This window comes from Fusarium pseudograminearum, chromosome 1, assembly GCF_000303195.2.
Source record: "Fusarium pseudograminearum CS3096 chromosome 1, whole genome shotgun sequence".
NCBI classification, from domain to species: domain Eukaryota; kingdom Fungi; phylum Ascomycota; class Sordariomycetes; order Hypocreales; family Nectriaceae; genus Fusarium; species Fusarium pseudograminearum.
The window spans coordinates 5,504,384-5,531,573 of NC_031951.1; the positions used below are offsets into that span (position 1 = coordinate 5,504,384).

General features: G+C 50.4%; 9 protein-coding genes across 9 annotated transcripts; 5 read left to right on the plus strand and 4 right to left on the minus strand.

The window, feature by feature from the left end:
• Window positions 1-76: 76 nt before the first annotated feature.
• Window positions 77-1,213, plus strand: FPSE_11474 (uncharacterized protein; the record flags this gene model as incomplete). Its single annotated transcript, XM_009264591.1, has 2 exons — window positions 77-263; window positions 315-1,213. 2 exons carry the CDS (start codon window positions 77-79, stop codon window positions 1,211-1,213), a joined length of 1,086 nt encoding a protein of 361 aa, XP_009262866.1.
• A 1,160-nt stretch (window positions 1,214-2,373) lies between these two features.
• Window positions 2,374-3,074, plus strand: FPSE_11473 (uncharacterized protein; the record flags this gene model as incomplete). Its single annotated transcript, XM_009264590.1, has 3 exons — window positions 2,374-2,484; window positions 2,534-2,715; window positions 2,975-3,074. 3 exons carry the CDS (start codon window positions 2,374-2,376, stop codon window positions 3,072-3,074), a joined length of 393 nt encoding a protein of 130 aa, XP_009262865.1.
• Window positions 3,075-3,272: 198 nt separating this feature from the next.
• FPSE_11472 (uncharacterized protein) lies at window positions 3,273-5,138 on the plus strand (the record flags this gene model as incomplete). Its single annotated transcript, XM_009264589.1, has 1 exon — window positions 3,273-5,138. The coding sequence occupies one exon, from the start codon at window positions 3,273-3,275 to the stop codon at window positions 5,136-5,138; it is 1,866 nt and encodes a 621-aa protein (XP_009262864.1).
• Window positions 5,139-5,380: 242 nt separating this feature from the next.
• FPSE_11471 (uncharacterized protein) lies at window positions 5,381-5,869 on the plus strand (the record flags this gene model as incomplete). The annotated part of the gene is made up of 3 exons (XM_009264588.1): window positions 5,381-5,495; window positions 5,548-5,671; window positions 5,716-5,869. The coding sequence occupies 3 exons, from the start codon at window positions 5,381-5,383 to the stop codon at window positions 5,867-5,869; spliced, it is 393 nt and encodes a 130-aa protein (XP_009262863.1).
• Window positions 5,870-6,396: 527 nt separating this feature from the next.
• On the minus strand, window positions 6,397-11,724 carry FPSE_11470 (uncharacterized protein; the record flags this gene model as incomplete). The annotated part of the gene is made up of 4 exons (XM_009264587.1): window positions 6,397-6,960; window positions 7,011-11,134; window positions 11,185-11,508; window positions 11,562-11,724. 4 exons carry the CDS (start codon window positions 11,722-11,724, stop codon window positions 6,397-6,399), a joined length of 5,175 nt encoding a protein of 1,724 aa, XP_009262862.1.
• Window positions 11,725-16,179: 4,455 nt separating this feature from the next.
• On the plus strand, window positions 16,180-18,207 carry FPSE_11469 (uncharacterized protein; the record flags this gene model as incomplete). Its single annotated transcript, XM_009264586.1, has 1 exon — window positions 16,180-18,207. One exon carries the CDS (start codon window positions 16,180-16,182, stop codon window positions 18,205-18,207), a length of 2,028 nt encoding a protein of 675 aa, XP_009262861.1.
• Window positions 18,208-18,483: 276 nt separating this feature from the next.
• Window positions 18,484-19,248, minus strand: FPSE_11468 (uncharacterized protein; the record flags this gene model as incomplete). Its single annotated transcript, XM_009264585.1, has 1 exon — window positions 18,484-19,248. One exon carries the CDS (start codon window positions 19,246-19,248, stop codon window positions 18,484-18,486), a length of 765 nt encoding a protein of 254 aa, XP_009262860.1.
• Window positions 19,249-19,580: 332 nt separating this feature from the next.
• FPSE_11467 (uncharacterized protein) lies at window positions 19,581-24,036 on the minus strand (the record flags this gene model as incomplete). The annotated part of the gene is made up of 2 exons (XM_009264584.1): window positions 19,581-19,700; window positions 19,756-24,036. The coding sequence occupies 2 exons, from the start codon at window positions 24,034-24,036 to the stop codon at window positions 19,581-19,583; spliced, it is 4,401 nt and encodes a 1,466-aa protein (XP_009262859.1).
• A 1,221-nt stretch (window positions 24,037-25,257) lies between these two features.
• On the minus strand, window positions 25,258-26,085 carry FPSE_11466 (uncharacterized protein; the record flags this gene model as incomplete). The annotated part of the gene is made up of 1 exon (XM_009264583.1): window positions 25,258-26,085. The coding sequence occupies one exon, from the start codon at window positions 26,083-26,085 to the stop codon at window positions 25,258-25,260; it is 828 nt and encodes a 275-aa protein (XP_009262858.1).
• Window positions 26,086-27,190: the final 1,105 nt, after the last annotated feature.

Consider the following 27,190-nt stretch of genomic DNA (forward strand, 5'->3'; position numbering starts at 1 on the left):
CACAACTCTCGCCAATCCATACGACTCTCATATATCTACATCTACACGTCTCATAATACATACAACCACCTTCAACATGGCCGAATACGAGTTCAAGGGATGGATGGGCAAGGATGCCGAGTCCGCCAACGGAAAGATGGAATGGGGTTCATTCGAGCCCAAGAAGTGGGAGGAGAACGACGTCGATATCAAGATCACTCACTGCGGCGTCTGCGGTTCTGACCTTCACACTCTCCGATCTGGCTGGGGCGAGACACCTTTCCGTAAGTCAATTTTACCTCGTCTCATATTGAGCCTATACTGATAAACAACAGCCTGCTGTGTCGGCCACGAAATCGTCGGCAAGGCCGTCAAGGTTGGCAAGAACGTCAAGAACATCAAGGTCGGCGACCGCGTCGGTGTAGGTGCTCAAGCCCGCAGCTGTCTCCGCGAGGACTGTATTGAGTGCTCCGCCGGCCGAGTCAACTACTGCGACAACATGGTGAGCACCTACGGCTCCGTCTACCCCGACGGCATTGGCAAGTCTTACGGTGGATACGCCGACTACAACCGTACCGACTCTCGCTTCGTCGTCAAGATCCCCGAGGGTCTCCCCTCTGAGCTCGCCGCTCCCATGCTCTGCGGTGGTGTCACAGTCTATGCCCCTCTCCGAAACAACGGCTGCGGTCCCGGAAAGACTGTCGGTATCGTTGGTGTCGGTGGCCTGGGTCACTTCGGTGTCCTCTTCGCCAAGGCTCTCGGCGCCGACAAGGTCGTCGGTATCTCCCGCAAGGCCTCCAAGAGAGACGAGGTTCTCGCTCTCGGCGCCGACTCTTACATCGCCACCGACGACGATGAGGACTGGGCCAACAAGTACGCCAAGACTATCGACATCATTGTCTGCACCGTCTCCAGCAGCAAGATGCCCTTCAGCGACTACTTCAAGCTCCTCCGCCACGGCGGCAACTTCATCCAGGTCGGCGCTCCCGACTCTGGCCTACTCCCTCCCGTCAACGCCTTCACTCTCATCAAGGGTGGCTTCAAGCTCAGCGGCAGCCTCATCGGATCTCCCGCCGATATCGAGGAGATGCTTGAGCTCGCTGTTAAGAAGAACGTCAAGCCTTGGATTGAGAAGCGACCCATGGAGGACGCCAACCAGGCTGTTATCGATATTGAGGAGGGCAAGGCTCGATACCGATACGTTTTGGTGAACCAGAAGAACATTGAGCAGTAAATGCAGTCATTTTAGAGATACCAACATAGAGATAGAGATAGAGATATGCTTGTATAATAGCGATGATGAATGACCAAATAGAATAATCATTGGCAAATAACTACTGTCTGAGACCACCGTGTTAACTCAAAGGCATCACCATACCTATTAGCCTAAACTACAAAAACATGAGACAAAAATAAACCTAAGATACTTAAACTTATATGAGAAACCCCATTTACGCGAAGCTTCCAGTACGTCCCAGGTACCTCAGTGAAGCGACCGTAGGGTAAGTGTCGCGGTCACTGGAATACTTACTCGAATTCCATTCTATATAAATTCCATTCATTTGACCCTCTCGTCACCGTTTCCAATATCTGTTCCTTATACTGGGATTCTAATAGCACAAGAACACAGTCTATGTTCTTCGAGTTCAAGTAGGCCCTGCCTTATCGTATCAGAAAACCTGGCCGCTGGAAACATAAGAGACGAAATTATTAAACTAGTTTATGCTGTTTAGGCTAGAGTCTTAGGATAATTATTTTTATAGCCTAAAATTTATAGATCAATTTCTGTTACCTAGCAGCCGTTCTATCCTTCGCAACCCCCAGGATGTAACTATACGTCTATCATAAAATATTCCAGCGCCGTGCTATGACTCAACCCTTTAATAGTTAACCCAAGGAAGCATTGTCTTATATATCTTCATATCTAGCTCAGAAACCGCCAGCGTATCTAAGTTGCTTAAGGTCTATTACAGAGAGGGGACTCTTTTACTCTATCACAGTTCAGAGGAATATTCCCAAGTTCTGTCTAATAAACCCCGGCTCCGAATATAATTCACTTTACTTCTCTCATTTCTAGGCCAGATCAGTAGTGTCAATTATATGGGATGATTGCCGCGTCGCAGACAACCTAGCGCTCCCTCAGCGTGTCTCCTTAGCTCTAAGAAGTATAGCATGTATTTGACCTATCACGATCGCCTCTCAATAATATATCTGCTTTAATCAGAGTCGCTGCCCGCAGTTGAACAAGTCAGCTACTTGGGACGAATTTGAACGCCGAAACTATCACTCACTGACTCGAGAATAAATCCCGAAGAACCTAGATTCAATTGACATCACATTTGAGCTTGCAGTACAGACAAGCAGTCATATGCCAATTTATAAAGCACAGCCGTTATGTCTGCCACCTACTACCGGACCCGGTATTGGACTGCCGGAATCCTACACGCCAAGGTTCTCAACGTTGGGAATGACGAGCCTAATAAGCTTAACCCTGTAGAGAGTTATGTAAAGCGACCCTAATTATAATTCTTAGAGGATGATAAAGTTTCAACAGTCTGCAAATAATTCGATTGGCTTAGACAAAGACTTTACTACCGCGGTTGCTCATAGACCGACATACAAGACTGAGATACTCCGAAGCCCGGCTTTTCGGCGAAATAACAGCACATGGGTAGTGACCGACGGCTCTCACATCGGCATTCGCTCATCTCGTCTCTATTGGATCGCGTGTCTGGGGTACATATGAACTGGATCTCCAAACCACGAACTGCAAGGATCGTCACCTCACAATGCCATCATCATCTCCTCCACAACCCGGTATAGTTACCGACCCGAGCCATTTTCAGTTGACAAAGAAAAATACGCTACCTTGAAGGGGAAATGCATACTGCTTTCTGGACAATAAGTGGGAAGGGCTGAGAGTCTGACGCTCAGTAAATGGCCGTTGGAACTTACACCCCGCATCTTTCCCCGCGAACTTTACTCAATTAAACAGGTTCCAATCGGTCCGAAACCTGGGGATCGACTTTAACGGCGAAATACATCGCGGAATTGATGAGATGGGATGGGAAGCGGACATCCGATGCTGCATCTAAGCTAAGGATGTCAAAATTACTTGGCCTAAAACTGTGTCTAGAATACTGTAAATTGACTCACTAATTTCGTCTCGTGTGTTCTCGTCACATAATTAAGTTTCCCAGTAAATAGCATGTATGACATATGACATATATATATCGTGACCCCTTCTGTATGAATTCATGCTCAGCCAAGTGTCTATCTCTCAATTGCCCATCATGACATTCTCACAAGCTGTACTGCAGCTACTCTCTGCATCACTGGCTCTCGGCCAGATGGTCTACAATGAAGTTGAGGGCCCTACAGAACGACCTCAATGCAAAGCCACAGAGACAAAAGAGCCAACATACACACATACACCCTTCAGTTACACTCTTACTGAGACTGTGAGATACGCTACCTCGGTGCCTGCACCTACCACCACAACCACATACGCCGACCCGCCAGAGTCTCTCATCTCTCTCGTGCCTTCACTATCATTCACCACATGGGGAAAATGGGATCCCAATGCCACCACCAAAGCCTCAGACACGGATGATCCATACGGCCAAGCTGCGTGGACTGCTCTCTGGGAACACGCCAACCCTCCCAACTTTACCGAGAAGGCCGTCTATAGCACTACCGTCTCGCCCACCCCCATTCCCAGCAGCGAGCTTATTCTTCCGCCGCGAGATTACTTTGGCCCTGAAGACTGCTACAATTTCCCAAAGAACTTTAGCTTTGGCGTTGCAAGCTCTGCGAGCCAGATCGAAGGCGCTACTGCAGAGGAGGGCAAAGCGCCATCTCTCATGGATATTCTTATTCAGGATGATGGTGGAAAAGATTACGTTACGAATGAGCACTATTACTACTACAAGCAAGATATTGAGCGCGTCGCTGCCATGGGCGCGAAGCACTTCTCATTCAGTATTGCGTGGACGAGAATCTTGCCCTTTGCACTACCCGGTACCCCTGTGAATCAGGAGGGAATTGATCATTACAATGATGTGATCAACTTTATTCTTGAAAAGGGAATGACCCCCGAAGTCACCCTGCTTCATTTCGATACTCCTCTTCAGTTCTTCGGAAGCAACCTCACAACAGCTGCGCTCAGGCCTAAGATCGGGTACACAAACGGTGGTTACCAGAACGAGACTTTCCAGGATGCTTTTGTCCACTATGCAAAGGTCGCTATGAGCCATTACGCTGATCGCGTGCCTGTCTGGTTCACTTACAACGAGCCTCTGCTCTATTCGTACAATGCCCTCTCAGTATACAACGTCGTCAAGTCCCATGCCAGAGCCTACCACTGGTACAAGGAAGAACTTGGCGGAAAGGGCAAGATCGCGCTCAAGTTCAACAATAACTTTGGTGTTCCGCGGGATCCCAAGAGCGAGGCGGACGTGTATGCTGCGGACCACTTCAACTCAATCCAACTCGGACCTTTCTGCAATCCTATTTACCTCGGCCAAGATTATCCAGAGTCGTTTAAAATGACTTTCACTGACTTCGTCCCATTGACCGAGGAGGATCTCAAATACATCGGCGGCACGGCAGACTTCCTGGGCATCGATCCATACACTGCCACAGTCATCGCACCACCCGTTCCAGATGACAAGGACAGCATTCTAGAATGCGCATCCAACTTGACTTCAACTTTCCGTCCCTACTGCGTCAACCAAACCACTACGACCGTCAATGGGTGGAACATCGGCTACCGTTCCTACAGTTACGTTTACATCACACCCACCTACCTCCGAAGCTACCTCAACTACCTGCACAACACATGGAGAATACCCATAGCTATTACTGAGTTTGGCTTCCCTGTTTTCGGTGAGGCGCAGAAGGAGCTGTCTGATCAGCTGTTTGACACGCCCCGAAGCATCTACTACTTGAGCTTCTTGTCCGAGACTCTCAAGGCGATCTGGGAGGACGGAGTTGAAGTTATAGGAGCATATGCCTGGAGTTTCAGTGACAACTGGGAATTTTCTGACTACGACGCGCATTTTGGAATCCAAACGGTGAATAGGACGACGCAGGAGAGACGATACAAGAAGAGTTTCTTCGATATGGTGGATTTCATGAAGGCACGCGGCGTGGAGTGAGAGGTATCACGTGAGACTGAATAATGGCATCATGAATGGTCAGATCTATAAGTAAATACTCATTTATGACATTAATTGGGTTGAATGTTTATGTTTTATCTCTTTAATAACTTTACAAATCATGGTGTTTTTCCCTTCCCAGTGACAGATAACTGGATAGTTACATACCCCGCAATTTGCATCACGACTTCAATAGCTTCTCTCATCACAAACACACAACATCTCCTTCATAAACCGGCATAATGCCCCGTTCAGACGAAGCAGAAGCTTTCTTCTACGCCGTCTACTCAGCCGTCCAAGAAATCCCACATGGCAAAGTCACTACATATGGCCACATCGCCGCACTAGTAGGAACCCGTGAGTTCACATTACTTCACCCAAAACATCTACATAGGTTAACATGCTATAGCACAAAGACCTCGCCAGGTGGGCGTTTGTCTAAAACACCTGCCTGCTGATCCATCACAACACTTTAACCACGATAATGTACCGTGGCAGAGAGTCATAAACTCCAAAGGACAAATATCACCAAGGTAAATTGACTCCTCTACCCCCAAGACCATGACTCACTCTGTAGATCTCAACCAGGAGGATCTCGCTCACAGGCTCAAGCTCTTGAAGCCGAAGGCGTAGAGGTAGAAACCAATGCCCTCGGCGAGCACTCAGTAGACTTTTCACGGTACGGATGGTTCCCAGAAGTACTCCCATCAGAGGAGGATGAGAATGATTAGAACGGTTTTGAACTAGTATTTACCACTATCGGTTTGAGACAAATAAGGTCCCGTATATGTAATGTAATGCGACCCCAATCAGGGCCTTCATAAAAGTCGTCCCATCTTCCGCTCATCCTTCAATAAAAGTCCACCCAACTTCCCCGTAGGGAAAAAAAGTAAATAGTAGAAAACAGAGAAATGACACACATGTACAAAGGCAGAACCCAAATAGCAGACATTTTTGCATCGAGCCGCTCGTGTAAAGTGAAGAAGAATTCTCTTCGAGGCAAGAAAAAGAACAAGTGAAAATAAATCCTCCCAAACTCCTGGCCAGTGCTGAAAACTTGGTTGGGATGCCCGACGGAAGCCGCCAGACCGACAATAAACTCGAGGGGGAATATGGTGAACAACATCAAAGCAGAAACGTGGTAACACATAAAGGCGTTGCAAAAAAAACTCCCATCCCAGTCAACCCCCCGCTCTGAACGCATCCCAGAATTGGCTCCAATGCGCATCGCAAAAATCGACTCGTTACGGTAGCCATTTTAGAAGCAGTTCAGGCTTCCCTTCTTCTTCTTGCCCTTGTTGATGGCATTCATACGCTCCTCCAATTGGCGTCGAGCAGCTTCAGCCGCCTGTCGCTTCTTACGCTCCTCTTCGACGGCTTGAAGACTCCAACGATTGTCTTGAACTGGCTCAGGAGGTGGGCGATCCTTAAGTTCCTTAACCTCTGCCTCCAGCTCACCAGCACGCTTCTTCCAGGCATCACAATCGGCCTTAACTTGTTTTGTCTGCCTCTCCAAGTCGGTGAGTGCCTCCTCAAGGGTCTGAGTAAGTTGACGCTCTGCAGTGAGGTGCTTCTCGATAGTTCGGATGCGGGCCTCCTGATCCTCGGTGATTTGAGAGATGTTGATGTTGTCTTTGCTCATTGGACGTCCAGCGGTGGGAGAACCGGGAGCGCCGTTGACGGGAGATTGAGCACCGTTTGGCAGGGGAGGAAGTGGGATTGCCGGTGGGGGTGATGGCAGAGAAACGTGCGATGCACTCTTGCGAATGGTTGAGTTGGAGTTTGATCGTTGGATGCCAGCTGCCACTTCATCCATCTTGTTCTGTTCAGAGTCAGTAAAATTCACAAAATATCAATAAAGCCTTGGCTTACCTGAAGAGCTGCATAATCATGCTTCAGGGTCTCCAATTCGGCTGTCAGGCGTGCAGTAGCTGCATTGGCCTCATCCAACCTGTTGTTACGCTCTGTCTGAAGAGTGCTCAGACGATTGTTAGTGATCTGGACTTCGTCAAAGTTATTCTGGAGTTGTTCCTCCAGCTCCTCCACCAATCGACTGTTCTTCTTGCTTCGATCGTCAAGATCTGTCATTCTCTTCTTGGCGAGCCTGATTTGTTCAACCAATGGGCCAGAAGCAGCACCTCCGTCGAGCATGTCGGCCAAAACAGTCTTGGCATCTTCAAAGTCTTTCATGATCTGCTCATTGATACTTGTAAGCTCAGCGACTGATGACTCAATTTCGCTTCGCTTAGCTTGCTCAACATCAAGAGCCTTCTTGCTAGCAGCGAGCTCATCGATGCGCTCTGCCAGCTTGTCAACATTAGCATCAAGACCCAGAGCACTAGCAACGTGGGTAGACACGCTGTGAAGCTCGTCCCTTGCCTCAGCAAGTTCTGTCTCCAGTCTAAGGGCACTCTCAGCGTGCTCAGACAACAAAACCTCAACCTGCTCTTCATAGCCCTTCTGCTCGGTGGTCTTCAGATCAGCCAGTGCCTTAGAGTGCTGGACCTTCAGCTCATCGAGGCTTGACTGGTTAGTCTGCGAAGTCTCATCATGGGCAGCGATCTGCTTCTGGAGATTGGCAAGAAGTTGCAGCTGGCGACCGTTGTCTTCCTTGACTGCCTCGTGGGCCTTGTGGAGTTCGTCCAACTCAGCGCGAGCCGCAGCATGAGCCTGCTCCAGTTCGGCAACCTTAGCGGCGTTGCTGTTAATGATGGCCTTGTATTCGTCAATCTCATGGCGCAGAAATCCGATGAGATTTTGTTGTCGCTGTTCAGCCTCCTTGGTCGGCTCATCGTTGTCGTCGTTTGACTGAGATCGCGATGACGAAAGTTGAGCATGGTTCGATGCCACCTGGGCCTCGAGCTGTCCGATTGTGCCTCGCATTTGGTACTCAGTGTTTTCCATGGAATCAAGGGCTTCCTTGTGCTTCTTCTCCCAGGTAGCAACTTCGGTTTGGAGCTCGGCGACGCGCTGCTCGTACCTAGCGTCAAAGTTGTTAGGCTCTAGAGTGCTAGACTTGGTGCCAAGTGCTAGGCGCAAAGCCTCAAGTTCAGTTGTGAGTGCTTGTTCACGAGCCATATGCGCGTTTCTGGTCTCGGTGAGTTGCCTCTCATTTTGCTCGAGCTGATCTCGAAGTGTGGCAACCATGGTCATCTCCACAGGGCTAGCCTTAAGACTGGAGCGCTCTCTTGTCAATCCCGAGATAATGGTCATCTTAGTTTCCATCTCCTTCTTGGCGGCCGTAACGTCTGCTTCAAGTTCCTGGATTCGCTCGCTCCTGACATGGAGTTCATGTATAGCGGCGTTCAGGTTGATCTCAAAGCTCTGCATAGCCTCGGGGTGAGTGCCAAAGTTCTCAGCAGCAATGTTGCGTAATGATGAAAATGATCGCTGGGCACGGTCCACGACAAGCAGGTTCTGGCTTGACTTGCGTCGGATGACGGGAGTGCTGGAACGAGGCGAGGTAGCTTCCATGACACGGGCCCGAGATAGGTCAGTCTTAAGCTCCTCAACGATATCAAGGGTCTCGTTGTGCTTAGACTCGAGCTGGGCATATCTTTCAGCCAGTTCTTGCTCAGCAGCTTCGCGCTCCTGTGCCATGAACTTCAACCGCTCGAGTTCAGCAGCGAGCTCAACGCTCTCATCGTTAGGCAAATTATCTGTCGAGGCCGCTGCAGGCTTAGTGGTAGCGGTTTCATCGTCAGAAAGAATGTCGCCGTTTGATGACGCAGCAGTAGCAGGCGAGTCCATCGCAGATGACAGCTCCGAGGAAAGTGATCGCGTGAACGAAGATCGAGGCCCTGTCTTCAAATCGTTTGTCCTCGTGTCAGACAAGAAAGACTCAGGGCGAGTGCTGCGTGTAGGTGTAGCAACAGAGATCACGGATTGGCGCTGTGCATGAGAGTGACGGGCTTCGTCAACAGCATCCTGCATCTCGGCAAGTCTGCGCATGGCTGACTCGTATTTATCGTGAAGAGAGTCGTAATCGTTGAGGGTCGACTCGTGCTCTACACGCAAGTCAAAGAGCTCCTGGGTCATATTCTCAAGCTTGTCGGCAACAAACTTGGACTGGGCTGGGCTTGGAGGAGGCTCATGTTCTGCGGGTTTCTCAAGTCTTAGAGAATCTTCGTCCACTTCCTTGACGGTGCCAATCCTGGTGCGAGCGTGGTCTTGCTCCTCATCGCCTTCAGGGATAGGATCTTCCATCTGACTATGGCGGCTGACATGTGAAAGATTTCGAGAATGCTCAGCCATAGCACGACGAGCCGCAACACCATTGGCCGATTCGGCATGTTTTTCGATCCCGTTCTCAGGTCCAGGCTCCTTGCCATCTTGGATTTGGTCAAGCTCGTAAAGGAGGGAGTCGAGTTTGCCCAAGCTTCTTTGTCGCTCAACCACCTGCTCAAGTCGATCGATCTCGCGCTGCATCAGCTCGGCATCTTGATCCGCCTCGGCTAGACGCTCCTCCAGAGTTGAAATATAGTCCTCGCACGACGCCTCATTCTCTCGGACACGGGAAATCTCCTTACGAAGCTCCATGACGATAGTTGCGTTCTTCTCTTCACCACTGGTGTGACCATCGAGCTTGGCCTCGAGGTCGTGAAGATAGTTCTCGGTATTGTTCTCGCGGTCAACAAGCTTCTGCAGACGGGCCTGAAGCTGATTGTTGATAGTCTCGACATAAGCACACTTTGTCTCCTTCTCGAGAAGGTTAGTCTCGACGTTTGACAATGTGCCGCGAGTACTGGAAAGAGACTGTTCGAGAGATTGAATCGTCTTCTCGTATTCCATCACGACCTGTTCGACGGCTTGCGCAAAAGAGTTTGATCGATTGATACGGTCATCGGCGGTGTCACCTGAAAGTTCGTCCAGCTGGTTTGCACCTGATTCGTTCTCGCGAGCACGAGCAAGCTCGGCAATAAGTCGTGCGTGACGCTGGCTAAGAGCGGTGTAGCTTTCTTGGGTATCTAGAAGCTGGTTCTGGAGTTCCGCCTCACGCTCGTTCTGGCGATCGGATCGCTCGTTAGTTAGTGGTGCGTTACGCCGGGGGCTTGCACCATTCTCGGCACTGCGGATCTGCTCGCGTAAGAAAGCGACCTCAGCTTTGAGACGGTCGATAATAGCCTTGCTGTCGCCCTCTTCCGTTTGCTGAATGCGCGGCTTGGACTGGATCGCTCTAGCACGTTGAGCGTATTGAACTGTGTTTAGCGTTTCGCTCAGGTGAAACTCGGCGGGCGTAACACAAGCAATCATGTAGGTAATGGCATTGCCGCCAAGTGAATCTTGCAGTAATCGTGTGAGTCGGGAATCGCGGTACGAAACGTGAGCTCCAGCGTTCCGGGCTGAAAGTTGGCTAATGACTTTACCAAGAGCGGCAAGTCCAGCGTTGATGGAGATACCCTCTTTGGCACGATCACCCTGAGCACCTGTGTTCTTGAGCCTTTCACTTCCAGCTAAATCAACAAAGTGAAGTTTGCTGTCGGTTGTGACAGAAACATCCTGGCTAGAAAGTCCCTCGGCTGGCATAGAGTGCCGCTTGTCGGAGGCCTGTCCCGGGCCAGCTTTGCTCTTGCGCTGAACGAGGTTGAGCGAGAAGACCGCATGGGATCGCGATGACTTGGCATTGATGGCAGTGGCGTCGGTCTGGCGAATAGAGGATCCAAAGTTGAGAGCATTCATGAGATCGTCCGCTGAGTTGATCTCAACTTGTCGAAGGCCAGTCAGGATGATATTACCTTTGGTATCCTCGCGAATGGCGACATTCACGCGCTCGTTCAATGGAGTCGTATCGGGTACGAGAAGATCGCGCAATGTTTCGTTGTAAATTTCGACATATGTTGCTTTCAGCGACCACTCGCGGTCACCAAGCGCATTTTGCTGACTGTATCCTCGAGGGCTTCGGAGATGTGAAAGGGAACTGCGATTCGCTTTGGCAGTAGATTTTGGGGCGGCCTCAAGCTTCTCGAAAAGAGCAGTTGCGGCTCTGGGGATAACACCTAGAGCGTTTGTTAGTAAGCACCAATGCTTCTTGTCTTGCCCAACTTACCCATCAATTCTTGATCATATTGTTCGCCGGGTCCGGATGTTCCCATAGTGTATGATTTACCAGCGCCTGACTGTCCATAAGCCATCAGAGATACGTTGTATCCTTGGACGAACGAGTTGATACAGTCGGAAACATAATCCCAAATACCCTCTTGCGTCACATCAGGATTGAAAACCCGGTCAAAGACAAATAGTTTGCGACCTTGGGGTGAATCGATAGCAAGGCTGGTGTCGGACGTCGTATGAACCATGGCCTTCTGGAATCGCTGGGGAATAAGATCATAGCCAGGGTCCTCCGGCTTCAGCGGTGGCCGCACTCGAACGACTAGAGAACAAAGGTTAGTATCTCAAAAATGTCAAAGACGATGGCTGACATACCGACTTTGACAGCCGTCCGGCTGTCCTCATCCGAGGCTCTGCTTCCACCTCCTGCCTTACTTGACATGCTCAATCTGCTGGTACTTCGAGGTTGGGCTCTGGCAGCGATGGCACTCATTGGCCTTTGGATTCCTCCCGGTGAGGCCGGGGGTGAGCTTGCCATGATGGCTGTTTGTGAGGTGCGGACGAGTTGCGCGGTGTCTCAGGTATCGCAAGTCGGCAACGGCGGCAAAAATAACGAAGGTCGCTTAACAGCTTAGAAGGCCGCAAAGGGCTTTCTTGTTGGTCTTGTCTTCCGCTGAGGGAGAAACTGTCGGCGTTCAGAACGTCATAGATGATGGTAGCGCCACGAAAAGTCGTCGTTGATGAGGGGATCGCGAAGTGTTCCAGAGGGTCTCACGTGCAACAGCTGGACTCTAGAAAGTTTCAATGAACGAGGACGAGGCGGTTGTTGAGTGTTTATCCCGACCAGGGGTGTAGGGGGAGCGTAATTAAACAAGCGACCGACGAGGGGCGATCGGGCAGTTGTCGAGGTGCTTGTGCTTAGTTATTGATAATTCTACGTTCCAGCGCAGCGGTGGAGCGGAACGTGGATGGGTCGCTAGCGGAGGGGTCTGGGCTTTTTGTCGGCGGGTAGAAAGCTAAGACTAAGATAAAAGAGACGGTCGATGGAAAGGAAACAGCGCAGAAAGAAACTAACGAAGCGGTGGGAGAGGTTTTGACCGCAGAACAAGAGATTGGGAGTGGAAAGGACAGAAAGTCGCGACGTCGGACGATGAGTTAGTTAATCACTTTTTCAGGAGTCGTTAGAAAAAAAAAAGCACAGAAGAAAAATTAAAAGGGACGGGACAGCCTTGAAGTGGAATCAAGCCCACCACCACTACAGAGTACGCACCAGTGCTGGTGAATGACAATGACAGCCAGGGGCAAGAGGCAAGTAGGCTTCAGTATACTCGCACCTTCGTGGATGCTTCCATTCACCACAGTCCAAGTCAGTTTAGGGGCATCAAAGGGCTGTCAAGTCCGCCCCTAAGGACTAGAGGTACATTAGTGCTGGGCCAACGTTGTCAGGAACCTCGCGTCTGCTAGACCTGATTGCTCGACCCCTGAATTTTGGATTAAACGCTAGAGACAGGCCTGGTTAGATCGTGACGGAGATAGCGCCTACTGGTTGAGCTCTGTCTTTTTACTGGGCCATCCCCGTTGCTCGTACCTGGCCCGCGCAGCCAGTAGCGGGCAGGGGCCCTCAGGGCTGGTTTGTCGGCCTAATATACTAGACTTTTGTAGTATCTGCTTGGACCCTTAACTATTGCAGATTAATGGTATCTGGTGATATTGATAATCATTGTCAAATCAGTTAAGCCGCAAGAGTCAAGCATCTCATCTTAATAAAATACGATTTTCTATATCCTGATTCATGAATTCCATTGTATGCCAGTTTGGTACAAGTCAAGGTACGCTAACAGTACAGAGGCGAGGCGAGGCGATCAATCCACCAGGTTGGGTTGGATCCCGGGCAGTTCCTAAAGGTATCAGGCCGTTCTTTTGCACTGATGAATTGTTTTTTGTTTTTTTTCTGTAGTAACCAACCACCCAAAATACCTCTAATATTATTTATTAGTAGTAACCTAGCTTCCGAGCTCTCAACTGAAATGCCTCGCTCCCCTTTCATGTCCCGAGCCGATCTTTCCATTTTATATCTGTTTAATCACAAAACAGGGGCTGAACCGACGCGTAATAGTACATGTCTTCACTAGCGGCCGCATATCGTCGCGTTGCCATGGAGTCTATCAAACCAACGTAAGAACGGTACAAACGGGACCGGTTTCATGGCAAGTTCCCGTTGAATCGATGGAAGTCCGCTAGACGATTCCGCCGGTGGAAGAAATTATTCTCATTAACTAACCAGCGCTTCGTGGTGTCAGAAATTTCTGCAAATCAAACTGACCCTGAACCCCCCCTCAACTTTTGATGCGTTGTCAACTTGGGTTGTTGGCTCATCCATCCCCATCTCGACCAACCTGGCGGTTAAAGCGGCCCACCATATTAAAATGCTCTAGACTGAATGAATATTACCACCATACGCTCATAGCACCTGGATAGGTAGGTGCCTATTCACGTCTATCTTGAAAGTCAACACGTATCGTTATGCAAACAATGTGACATGAATTGCACCAGCAACCGCCCCGTGCCCATCATGCCGTCGCTCTGGTGGCTAACAATATACACTATAGCATCTATGCGATACACGTTCCGAGTCTTACGATTGGCTCTTCATGACTTTCGTCCCATCTCCTGTCACGGTAATAAGATCCAGGGATCATCTTAACGATCTCGTCTCCCGACGTACGGATACCTGAGACCAACTTGTCACAGTGGCTTCAGTTGCCACTTTACCTGTGAATCCTTGACCTCCTCCATCCATCAAAGACCCGCGGGATGGCACCATCTCGCGACATCAGAGAGTAAATTGTGGAAACTGCTACTGTGACCGGCATGGTTTCTGCCTGTGTTCCGTCATTTGACTCTCAGCAAGCAAATCGCGGGGGCTAAGCTCACCTCGGCGGCTTGGCCACGGTTTGTTTCAGACCCCAGTCATGATCCCAATGACACCTTGATACTTTGTGCTTTTTATCGTTTACGTCGGTGGTATAGTTCGTAGAGAATGAGCTGTCATTCTTTTACCTTTACTTTGCCCCTATCGTTGTATATCATACACGACAAAGTAGACTACTGCTCCTCGCCATCATCACCTTAACAAGATGGCTCTACTGCCAAGGAAGCCTTATCCGTGCCAATCAAGACATCAACATGAGCACATGGGCACCCATCCAAGACATCTTTCCCCCTGGAAAGTCAATGCCGGCATGGAATGTTCATCACCAAAACTATTGACATGAAAAAGACCAAACGGTTGACCTTGAATTAATCCCATTCGTCAGTCTTGCATCGAGAGTTCCGTAAACCGTTTGTCGGTCGTTGCCCATGACTAGGTCAAGGGTAAACGGACATTCTCAAACTCAAAAAGCTCTACTGGTAATATTGTTAAAGTTCAACAAGTCAGCAGATATCCCGTCAAAGCCACTGTAAGTGACTGAAATATTTCCACCTATTCACAATGTCACGGTCAGTTTTTCTGCTCCTTCGAGCAAGGCCGGGGTCTTAGATATCCACTTTCGAATCAACGAGGTTGGTGGTTCTTTGACTTACACATCCTGGCGGTCAAGGTCAGTTTCTAGGGTTTGTTCAAGGTGACGGCAGCATTGACAAGGGTTTGTACAATCGTATTCAAAAACGGACATTACGATGTGAAACCTATCTTGCCCCATTCAACTGTTAAACACCAAGACTTACTTGACGGGCACTAGGTATAATATCCGAAGGGACTTTTACTCAATTGGCCTTGCAAAATAGTCCGGACGCTCAAAAACCTTGCTGATATCAGTTAGTCAACAGACCTCGTTAATTTTCAAACTTTGAACACGATGTTACCGTGAACCTTGACCTGTAAGCGAGGTCTCCATTATTACCCTAGCATATCCATTAGGCCTACTGCAAGGCGCGGAATGAGGGCATTCCTATCCGTATCTTCAGCCAGTGAATGTTCCCTAACGTGGACTATTCGAAAGGACGATGTGACATTTTGCGGCTTTTATGTAGTATAGATCGACATTCCTACTGCATCTATGCTACCAGTGTTAGGAAACTTGACTGCCACATCTATGCCTCAGCGTTGAGGACAAGTTTTCTTTATACTCCAAGGGTCACATAGTCTTGGTAGGAAGATCAGCAGCGCCCGCTTGGCATGAATGAGTGATTATCTCCGGAGAGGAAACTCTAGTGGCAGATAGTTGGAACGGATTATTCCCTCTATATGCTGTGTAAACAAGTTTGAAGTGTAGTCAAGTTGCAACTATAACTTAAGCCAGATGAACTATTTTAATAGTGGCCCTTGTTATATCGACGGCTGATATACCGAGCATACATATATATACGGATATTGATCCACTTGCTCGGCTTTGAAACAATACTAGTAACCTTGGATGTTTATCACCACCTTGAATATGACATGCTTATATGCATGGTGCTCATAGCATGGATTCCAAACCCCATGGTAGATAAGGCATAAGCGACGTGCAAGTTGGCAAACGCTATGAACACAAGGAAGAGCGCCGTTTCTTGACTCTGACGAATTATTCAGCCTAAATTTTGTTTCGCTTTGACACATCTCATGCGTTCATGTGAGGCCTGACTGCTCAGAGACAGATATGCAGCCGCTCACTTGGGAGCCTCCTTATGATATGCACTCACAGGTGTCAACCGACAAGGTAGTCATTAAAGTAGTACTAAATGAATTTTTGCATCATGATTTTACTAAGGTATGTCTTTGCAATATTACAGATAGAATGTTAAGAAAACTGGCTGGAATGTGTCTCTCATAATGGCTGAACTTACCCGGTACCTCACACGTGACTCGGCGTTTTTCGTGTCCATCTGACCGCAGGTGGTCGCGTCGCATCGCGCAAGAGTACCTTGTTAAACTGCCCCGCCATCAATTACAAAGACTTCGACCATGATTCAAGATCGTTTCTGATGCGAGTATCGCAAATGCAACAAAATGGCGAATGACGTGATCGATCTTATATCATCGAGTCCGCCGAGCCATTGCCTTCCGCCGCCGTCTGCCCAACTACCCCAACTCGATGATGCCAGTCAAGAAAAAGGACAGCGACAAAGTATCGATGCGACAAAGCCGGATGCGGTGGCGCGTGTGCCCTTATCGAGTCAATTCTTTCTGTCCGATGACTTCGACACGACGATAGATCTAGATGAGCCCATCTTGGTCAATGAAAACCCAAATAAGAGGCGACGTTTGTCACCTCCTTCAGTACAACCGCCTCTTAAGCGCATATCTCCGGCACCTGAATCCCGGTCGATTCTACCACCGGTGCGAACGAACCAAAATAGTCGACTTCAAGCGGTTGATGATTCAATCCAGCTTACCAGTTCTCCTGGTCTGATCTCGCCAGGTCAGATGAGACCTTCGAATGCCACATCCGCAAAACCTATAGAGCAGACAATCGCCGAAGATTCAGACCCATTTGCAAGCTCACCAGTGGCAGTACGACGCTCGCCACCAAAGCCAACATCGAAGGCAATATCGAAAACAGTAACAAGACCCATCGAGTCGTCCGACCCTTTCGCCAGTTCTCCCCAGCCAGCACCGACATCGAAAGAACCCGATATTATCATAACATCTCCGCCTGCACCAGTAAACAAACTGCTGCCCAAGAAGAATGCGGCGTGGGATCCCATATCTAGTTCGGCACCCGAGGCTATCTCCTTTGATTCGTCACCGCCAGGGAACAAACGGGACGTCATTAATATTGACGACGATTCGAACGGCGAAAACGGTTCCGAAGATGACGAACTGCCAGATATTACGGCATTCGACGTAACAAAAATGCGACGTCGATCACAACTCCAGCGCTCAAAAAGCGATGTCGTGTCAGCTGGGTCCCGAGCGAGACCGACGGCCGTGAACAAACCATCAGCAGTCGATCGAGCAAGAGAAAAAGAAGCAAAGGCAGCAGCCAAAGAAGTTGAGAAGGAAGCAAAACGACGCGAGAAAGAGGAAGCAAAGCAAGCCAAGATTCGAGAGAAGCAACGCAATGCGGCACTGGCCGAGGTCAATAAGCTGCGAACGGACAAGAAGGTCTCGACGCCAGAAATGATGGTCGACATCCCTTCAAGTCTAAACTCCACAGTCACAACTGCGCTTCAGGCCATGCTGGAACCCTTTGATGTGCAGTACACAACTTGGGACAGCCCGGTCGAGAATGTCATCAAGTGGCGCAGAAAGGTCCGCAGTCGATATAATGATGATACTGGCCTCTGGGAGCCAATACCTCTTCGCATCCAAGATGAGAAGCATGCGCTTGTTGTCATGCATTGCGATGAATTTGTCAAGCTTGCACTAGACGACGGTATTTCTTCTCATGTCGAGAAGGTACGGAAACATTTCTCAGAGCATCATGTTATTTACCTTATCGAAGGGCTCGCAGCCTGGATACGCAAGAATCGAAACCTTCGCAACCGACAATTTGCATCCAATGTCCGCGCCCAGGAAGCCGCAACCTCTGCAAACCGACGAAACAAACCTGCTCAGGAGTACGTGCCCGAGGAAAATATCGAGGATGCGCTTCTGCAATTACAGGTCATGCACGAGGTTCTGATCCACCACACTATGGTACCGATGGAGACTGCTGAGCAGATCTTGACCTTTACCCAGCACATCTCGACCATTCCTTATCGAAAGCAGCGAGATCAAGCAACGCTTGGAGCAGGATTTTGTATGGAAAGTGGACAGGTCAAGACAGGCGAGGATACGAAAGACACTTATGTTCGTATGCTGCAGGAGATTGTGAGGGTCACGGCACCAATTGCACACGGAGTGGCTAAGGAATTCGACACCGTCAGCGACTTGGTTCGGGGCTTCGAGGCTACAGGGCCGATGCGATTAGAAGGCGTGAGAAAAATGGCGAACAGAGACGGTGCCTTCTCGGACCGCACAGTTGGGCAGGCCGTGAGTAGACGCATGTATAAAGTATTCACTGGAGTGGACGAGACAAGCACAGATGTTTAGATGTTTAGGATGACATGTATTATATTTATGATTCTATGATAGCCATCAAACATGATGTTATGGCAGTAGCAAGAGACCTATTGAGTTCAATGTTAGCTAGTGTTACCAAAAAGTAATGGCGACAAAAGACGGTTTTTGAACAAGCTGTCAGACAGCGGTTGGACAAAAGTTTTTCCACATTATTTGTATTTCGGTACAGGTCTGTGTATAATGCTTCTTCATCATAAAGCTTGGGGGTGTGTTGTGAGAGAAAGAAAAAAATTATAAACGTACCATTTATCGTGAGACGATGTCCTCATCTTCCAGTTTGCGCTTTCGCGACACAGGCTTGAAGAAAGAGTCCATCGTCTTTTGTTTGGCGTCGAACTTGGCGCTGCCAATTCCTCCTCGGGTCTTTGTCAGACCTTTGAGGTGCTCGACGCTGTTGACTTTCACGACGCGCATTTGCACATTTTTATCTGTGGTAGATGCGTCGGTCGTGACGAGTGCCTCCACATACCCGGTGTTGCTCCAGGTGGGTCGAGCAAAAGCAGATTCTGCTCGGCCTTCTGGTGCGGCATCGGGTGCTGTAGACGTGGATGGAATCCTGTCGCGGAGGGCTTTGTAAAATGTCCCGAGGATGATACCGTGAGCAACGATGCAGACGGTCGAGTCTTCGTGCAGTCGAGGCAAATGCTCGTCCAAGAAAACATCAATCCTCTTTCTCATCGCTTGCGGCGTCTCGGAACCCTCATGCTTGGTCGCGGACCCAAACTTGGCGCCCTCACCCGTACCAAAGTCCTTCTCCCTCAGCTCCGGCACCTGGACCAATTTCAGATCCTTTGCGCATTTCTGCGCATCGAGGATAGCCTGTGCAGTATGAACCGCGCGGCCGAGGTTTGAAGAGAAGATGCGATCAATGGTGACGTGCTCAGCAAGGTGAGATGCTAGCTTTTGAGCTTGCATGACGCCGTGGACAGTCAAGGCAGAATCGCGCGAGCCGGCATAGAGGTTTGCGACGTTGTCGACTGTCTCTCCATGGCGAATGAGGAAGAGACGCATCGTTTCATCGTTCAGGAAGGCCACGCCAGAAGCAAGCTGGTCATGGTTTGTTTTGTTGAAGGATGGGAAATACTGAAGCTTGTGGAAGAAAAAGTCAGAAATTTGTAGTCAAAAATTTCAATGCTGACTCAGCATTGATGAGGTAAGCCGCATTCGGATTCTTCACAAACTCTCCACCTCATTTCAGAGTCGCATCATTATTGGCCTAACTTGTTCGTGAAATTCATCAAAGCTAACAAAAACTCCTAGCTAAAAAGCATTATACAAAATTACATTCCCAAAGATCCAATTCATTAAATAATGATACCCTTCAGTCAATCATGATCATCTGTTTATTTCTTTCCTGTGACAGTTCCGACGACATCACCAAGACCAAGGCTTCCGAGGATCTTCTTGAGACCAAGTCCGCCAAGAAGACCGTCAAGGAGGCCACCAAGACCAAGACCGTTCAACTAGAAAAGTTGTTAGCAAGATGAAAAAAGTGCAGAATGTGTGAATGAAACTTACCAAAGGTCCAAGGATGGGGCCGAGAAGCTTGCCAACGAGTCCAAGAACACCGCTGAGCAGGAGACCGACAGCAGCCACGATCTGGAAAAGAGGCTCGGCAAGGAGACCCCAGAGAGGGTTGATCTCCTTCTTAGCGTGGGGCATACCCTCAAGCTTACGCTTGCCCTCATCGATACAGGTCTGAATCTCAGTAGACAGCTCCTTGAGAAGGTTGGCGAGGTGAGCCTCCTCAGGAGTAGCCTCACCAGAAGAAGACTTCTGCTTGGCGTTGCGAGCAATGCGACCATCAGGGTCAAGACCACGGATGATGCCGTTGGTCTCGGTAAGGAGCTTACCACCGTCCTCGATCAGAGGCTTGACCTGTCGGACGAGTTCCTCCTCGTCACGGTCCTCGGGCTTCTGGGCCTCAGCTGCGCTGATCTTGTCGCTGATGGACTTGCAGATAGGTCGGAGGCGCTCTAGGGTCTGCTCAATCTGGTAGGCGAGCTGCTGAGCAAGCTTCTTGTTCTTCTCAGCCTCATCCTGCTCAGCCTTGATATCGGCTTCGGCCTGCTCGCGCTTGATACGCTCCTCCTCAGTCTCACCCTCAGGCTCGGGTGTAGGCTCCTCTTCAGGCTCCTCCTTGGGGATGTCCTCAAGAAGAGAGACGTGACCAACGACGCTGCCCTTCTGGTTAAAGACATCGCCGTCCTCGTCAACCTCCTTGCCCTGGCAGTCAAGGATCTCGCCGCTGGTAAGCTTGCCAATGATGTTGCCATCAGCGTCGACAACGTTACCCTCGCGGTTCACCTTGCGACCAGCAAGAGGGTTGTGTGACTTCTCCTTCTCAGGCTCCTCCCAACGCTCAGCCTTGCCAATAACGTTGCCGTTGGAGTCGACGATCTCGCCATCATCATCAACAGAGCGTCCGACGAGGGCCTTGGCATCACCGATAACAAGTCGGCCAACAGTCTCGCCAGCTTGGTTCACAACCTTACCATCCTTGGCGACAGTGCAGTTCTTGAGCTCAGCGAAGGGACCGTCCTTCTTGCCACCGCGCTCGCCCTCAGAGACAAGCTCAGCCTTGCCGATGATGTCTCCAGACTCGCTTCGGATGTTTCCATCACGGTCAGACATGCGCCCGACAAGCTTCTGAACATTACCCTCAATGACACGACCGTAGATCTCGCCAGACTCGCTGACGAGGTTACCAGCCTTGTTGACACGCTTGCCAGCAAGGGCAGAGTTGTCGACGGGCTTCTCCTCCTCAGCCTCGGGAGCTTCCCAGCGCTTGGCCTTACCGACGGAGTTACCGCGGCGGTCGAGAATGTCACCATCCTCATCGACCTTGCTGCCCTTGAGCTCCTTGGGGTTACCCTCGATAACCTCACCAACCTGCTCACCATTGTACATGACACGGCCGTCAGACTCGACGATGGCGTCAGGGAAGTTCTCGAAGGGAGCTGAGGACTTTTGCTCGCGCTCGGAGGCAGAGACAGGCTCACCCTTACCGATGACCTCTCCGGAGTCGTTCCAGATATCACCGTTCTCGTCGGATCGCTTGCCGAGGAGCTCCTTCAGGTCGCCCTCAACAACCTTTCCGACAATGTTGCCGTTGGAGTCGACGAGCTTGCCGACCTTGTTGACCTTGCTGCCCTTGAGAACAGATCGGTCCTTCTTCTGAACGCGGTCCCACTCCTCGAGGGGATCAGCCTGACCGACGACGTTGCCGTCTCTCCAGATCTTGCCGTTCTCATCGGACTTGAGACCGACAAGCTGTCTGACCTCACCCTCAACGACCTTGCCGATGGTATCTCCTTTGTCGTTAGTGAGACCACCCTCCTTGTCGACAACAGCTCCCTTGAGAATGGATCGGTCCTTCTTTTGGACGCGCTCCCACTCAGGAAGAGGCTCAGCCTGGCCGACGACCTTACCGTCTCGCCAGATCTTGCCGTTCTCGTCAGACTTGAGGCCAACAAGCTGCTTGATTTCACCCTCAGTGACCTTGCCGATGGTGTCTCCCTTATCACTGGTAAGACCACCCTCCTTGTCGACAATAGCACCCTTGAGGATAGAGAAATCCTTCTGCTCGCCGCGCTCCCATTCAGGGAGAGGCTCGGCCTTACCAGCAGCCTTGCCAGTCTTGTCCCAGATGGTGCCTTGGTCGTCAGAGGAAAGACCGATGAGTTGCTTGATCTCACCCTCGACGACCTTACCGAAGAGGTGACCCTTCTCGTCAACGAGGTTACCGTTCTTGTCGACAGTCTTGCCCTTCAGGAGGCTGTAATCCTTCTGTTCACCACGTTCCCACTCAGGGAGGGGTTCGGCCTTACCGACCTGCTTGCCAGTTCGGTCCCAGATAACACCCTGGTCGTCAGAAGAAAGACCAACGAGCTGCTTGATCTCGCCCTCAATGACACGTCCGATGAGATGGCCCTTGTCGTTCACAAGGTTACCCTCTTTGTCGACGGTAGTGCCCTTGAGAATAGAAGAGTCCTTCTGCTCGCGGTCCCACTCGGGGATAGGCTCAGCCTTGCCGAGCTGCTTGCCAGTCTTGTCCCAGATCTGACCTTGGTCGTCACAGCTGAGGCCAACGAGCTGCTTGAGCTCGCCTTCGACAATCTTGCCGATCTTGTCACCCTTGTCGTTGACGAGGTTACCCTCCTTGTCGACAGTGGTGCCCTTGAGGACGGAGAAGTCGAGAGGCTCCTTGGCAGCCTCCTCAGCTTCAGTGGTCTTCTCATCGACGGCTTCTTCAGTCTCAGCGGCCTTGTCCTTGGCCTCATCGGCGACGTCGCCAGCGACTTGCTCGTCCTCTGGAGCCTTGCTTTGGGCATCCTCAGGGAGCTCCTCGGCGGCCTTTTCGCCGTCTTCAACCTTGTCCTTAGCATCTTCGGGGAGGTCTTCGACAGCCTTCTCACCGTCGGCGGCCTTGCTCTGGGCATCCTCGGGAAGATCTTCAGCGGCCTTCTCGGCCTCTGCAGTCTTGCTCTTGGCGTCCTCAGGAACATCCTCGGCAGCCTTGTCAGCTTCCGAAACCTTGTCCTGAGCAGCATCCTCGCCCTGAGCGGCCTTGCTCTGGACTTCGTCGGTGACACCTGCAGCATCCTCTCCGGGTGCCACAGACTTCAGATCGTCACCAGCTGTCTTGGACTTGTCGTCATCTGCAACTTCGCCGCTGGGGACTTCGTCGACAGGAGCCTCAGTCTTGGCAACATCAGCCTCAGGAGCTTCGGACTTTGTAGCGTCGTCCTTGGCACCCTCGGTCTTCTCCTGGAGCTTCTCCTCGACTTCCTCAGGTTTGGGGACATCTTGCTCTTGCTCGTCGACCTTGGAGGTAACGTCCTCCTTGGCCTCTTCGGGGACGTCCTTAGCCTTCTCGGAAGCGTCCTTGGCCTTCTCAGGGATGTCCTTGGCCTCGTCAGAAACGTCCTTGGTGGTCTCCTTAGCCTCTTCGGGCTCGGGAGCGACCTCCTTGAGCTTGTCGTCGGCATCAGCTGGTGCCTCTCGGTCCTCGAGGTTGATCCTGTCGGTTTGGTCTGTTGTCTCGTCCTTGACGTCGGATGTTTCGTCCTTGACTTCGGGTGCGTTTTCCTTGACGTCAGGCGCGTTATCCTTAACATCGGATGCCTCGTCCTTGACATCAGGTGTCTCTTCCTTGACCCCAGGGGCCTTGGGAGTCTCTGCGGGTGTCTTGGTGTCGGTGGCGTGGGATGTAGCCTCTGACTTGGCGGCGACGTCGTCAGTCACATCGCTAGCAGTGTCTGTAGCACCCTTGGCTGTGTCACCAACGGCGTCGGTAGCTCCCTTTGTTGTCTCGCCGACAGTGTCGGTGGCGCTCTTAGCAGTGTCGCCAACAGCGCTGGTAACGCTGCCGACGGCGTCTCCCAAACCTCCAGACTTCTTGTCCTTGGACTGGGTTGTGTACTCGCTCTTCTCCTCGTCGTGAGAGTCCTCTTCCTCCTCAGGCTTTCCTTGTCCTATGGGCAGTGTCTTGCCGAGGACATCGCCTGAGGAGTCGACAACATCGCCGGCGCTGTTGACGGTGTTGCCTACGAGGTTCTTGAGGTTATCGGTGTCGGCGACCTTACCGACAGTCTTGCCAGCATCGTCGAGGATATCACCAGCATCATTCACAACACCACTCCGAGGGACTGACTGGTCATAGTTGACTGCAATGGGGACGATAAGCGGCAAACTTCGCTGGGGACTGCCAAACGCACCAGAGGATTGCTGCTCGTTGGAAGCAGTGTCTTTTGTTGTGTCTTGGACCTGAGAAGAAAGATCCTTGGTCTCAGACATGTTGATGATAGTGGTGATGATATATTGAATTGATCGTCTTCTTCTTCAACTCCTTCAAGATAAAACAAAAGGGTATCTTTCAGATAAGAGATGGAATAGAGGGGGTATCGTGGTATGTGTGAATTGGGAATAGGTATGTATAGTTTTGTTTTGTTATGATTAACGCTTTGTAAGTTGGCCAAAATTATAAGATGAATTGATACTTTTTCTTTCCAAAAGCTGCAACCACCACAGATGTTAGACTACTTATACCGACATAGCTCATGCAAAACAAGTTTTATAAAACGGTTCAAGCATCTTTCAATCACGTCAACCAGATCAAAACGTCAGTGTGAACGCCACATGCTAGTTGCCTTTTCTCCTATGAACCACCTGCGCCGCACATTGTCGAACGACAGCTGCTCCAGCTGCAACAGCCACACGTCATGATGGAGATGGGGAGCGCGGGATGGTGTGGCGAGAGCTGTTATATGACGTGATAAACAGCTCCTCAGGGCATGGATTAGGCGCGCAGCAGGCATACGAGGGGAGAGCTCAAGCTACACAAGGAGGCAAGCCACAAGGATGAGGCTGCTTGTTTGATGCTATCCCTGGTCTAGACTGTCCCGACGATAATGAGGAACGGGTTGGGAAAAACAGGCTTGCGGGGCAGAGGCTGCCACACTTGGTTGTGGAAGATGCAGACGATCTTGCACATTCAGGGTTTGGATCGAGATGGAAAAACTGGACTGAGCTGGGGTTATGGCAGATGGGAAATGCATTGCGTGGACTTCACGTGCGATAGTGTACTGTGGCGGTAGGTCCTAACTGCCAGAAGGGCAGGTGAAAAGCAAAAAAAGGTACACGATAAGTTCAGGTATGAGTGAATGGGATGAATGAATGATGAACTAGATAAAATCTAGCGTGAATGCAAACCCACGGGGAGGGGTTACCCCATGAGGTTTACGTATTCCGAGGTGTGGAGGGGGTGTTTGGAGATGGGATTTCAAGGAGTGAGAGTGAGGAGTGAGGAGTGAAGAACAGGTATGTAAGAGGAAAGCTGATGTACTCACTGTATGCACTTGCACGAATAGATACATATGAATCATATGTATCCAAGTCTATGATTTGATGCACTTGGGTTGGGTCTTGGCTTACTGACTTACATAGTCACTTACATGGATATGGGTAGGACAATTGTGAAACGCGCCAAAAAAGGTGTCATAGTACGTACGTACTGCACTATCGATTATCGCTACCAACATCTGTCTCAGTCGTCTGGCTGCCGCTGCTCTTTGTCTCGCGCATCATTCTGCTGTTAAAGACAGTGGGGATCTTGATGGTGAGCTGAATACCATCATATGTCGACTTGACATCTAGGAACAGCTCGTCAGGCCTCGGTGGCTTGGGAGCAGCACCGTTAGTGTCTGCTGCACCACTACCCTGGCCCTGTTGACCTTGACCCTGCTTTTGATCGCCTTTGGGCCTCTCGGAAACTTTGTCGGCTCCGTCTTTTATCGGCTTATCGAGCCTGCCAATCTTGTTTCCCTGGTCATCATAGATGTTGCCTTCATCATCGACTTTGAGTCCTCCCGAGGCCAGGGGCTTGAGTTTCGGCGGCTCTGGCTCGATATAGTTGTCGCATACCTGGCCAGCCACTTCGCCGTCCTCGTCGAGAACTTGTCCGTCAGCCGTGACTGGTCGCCCTACCATGGAAGGCAGGTCGCCTTGGACTCGACCAAGGACGGTGCCGTCCCAGTCTAGGATGTTGCCGAACTCGTCGACATATTTGCCCTCAAGGCCAGTAGCGAGTTTTTGAAGATCCATTTCTTCTTGTTTTTGTGGCTGTGACTGTGCCTGTGACTGTGGCATCTGCTGGTGCTGGTGCTGGTCTGTGTTGGTGCCACTGCTGGATGTATCCGAGACTGGCGTTATCCTGGGGATGCGGATCTCTGGGTTCTCAACTTTTGGCTCAGAGGTTCGTCCGTTGCGGACTGGGACATTGACCTCGTAAGTGCTGTGCGTAGGATCTCCATCAGGGGTGGAGGATGAGGGTGAATGGTTGGACATTGCGGCTATTATTCCTTGGTGTAAGCGGTATGTGGTCCTGTGGCAACTTCGTTCTGCGGCTGCTGCTGATCCTGGCTGGGACTGATGATCCTGGATCTTTCTCTCGGGGCTGGGGGGGTCTGGGTCTAAGAGAAATATGGCTGGAGTATGGTAATGGCAGAGAGTGTGAGCGAGAGAGGGAGTGAGAGAGAGGAAGCAGAGTCACCGCCACTGCCCACTACTGCTCCAAAGGTGCCAAAAATGGCTGCTGCTATGTGCTGTGAGTGTGGCTCGAGCTATGGTTTGTGCGGGGACATGACGACAGATAAGATACATAAACTTGGAAACCAGGCCTCGTTTAGCTTACCTACAGATTCGACTACAGACAGAAGAGCCTAATGTATGTCAACTAGGGGCAGACTAGTCCAACTGACAGGACCCAACCCGAGGAGAAAAGAGAGGGGAACAGTGTGTAGGGGTCGTTTGGGGGAAATCTCCGTTATTATCATACTGCAGCAACGCCCCCTTACAAGACCACGCAAGAGTGACGAATCTATTAGCATGTAGTTGTTACAGAGAATAGAGCCGCATGATTGAAAATGCTACGGTACAGCAACTAACAGGATTAATCTCTGATCGTCAGCGCCCATCGCGATGGCGGGAACTTCGGAGGGGGAATAGGACACTAGCAGGGGTATAAACAAGATGAGACAAGACAAATTGAACCCTGGCAGCTGTACAACTAGAGCTTCTCATTGGTGGGAAGCAAGTTCAAACCTAGTCCCTGTTTTTTTTTTTTCTCTCTCTCAGTGTTCTTTTGTTGTCTAGACCAAGCTTGCAGGGCACAAGCTTGGTTCCTGGTGCTGGAACAACGGGTTTTTATGAAACAAGGACCTAGACTAAAAGGAAACTAATCTCGATGAGGATGGTGACGGTGGCTTGCGTGACATTTCTCCTTGATTCGCTTTGTGGCTTGCATCCGATTCTTGGCTTTTCCTGGTTTCTTGGATGTGTCTTTTTGAGTTTCGGGATATAACGTTGGAACGGTCTGTCTAACCTTGCTAAGTTTAGAATGGCATGTCATGTCATGTCATATTTTTATGTCATGAGGATATGATATGATATT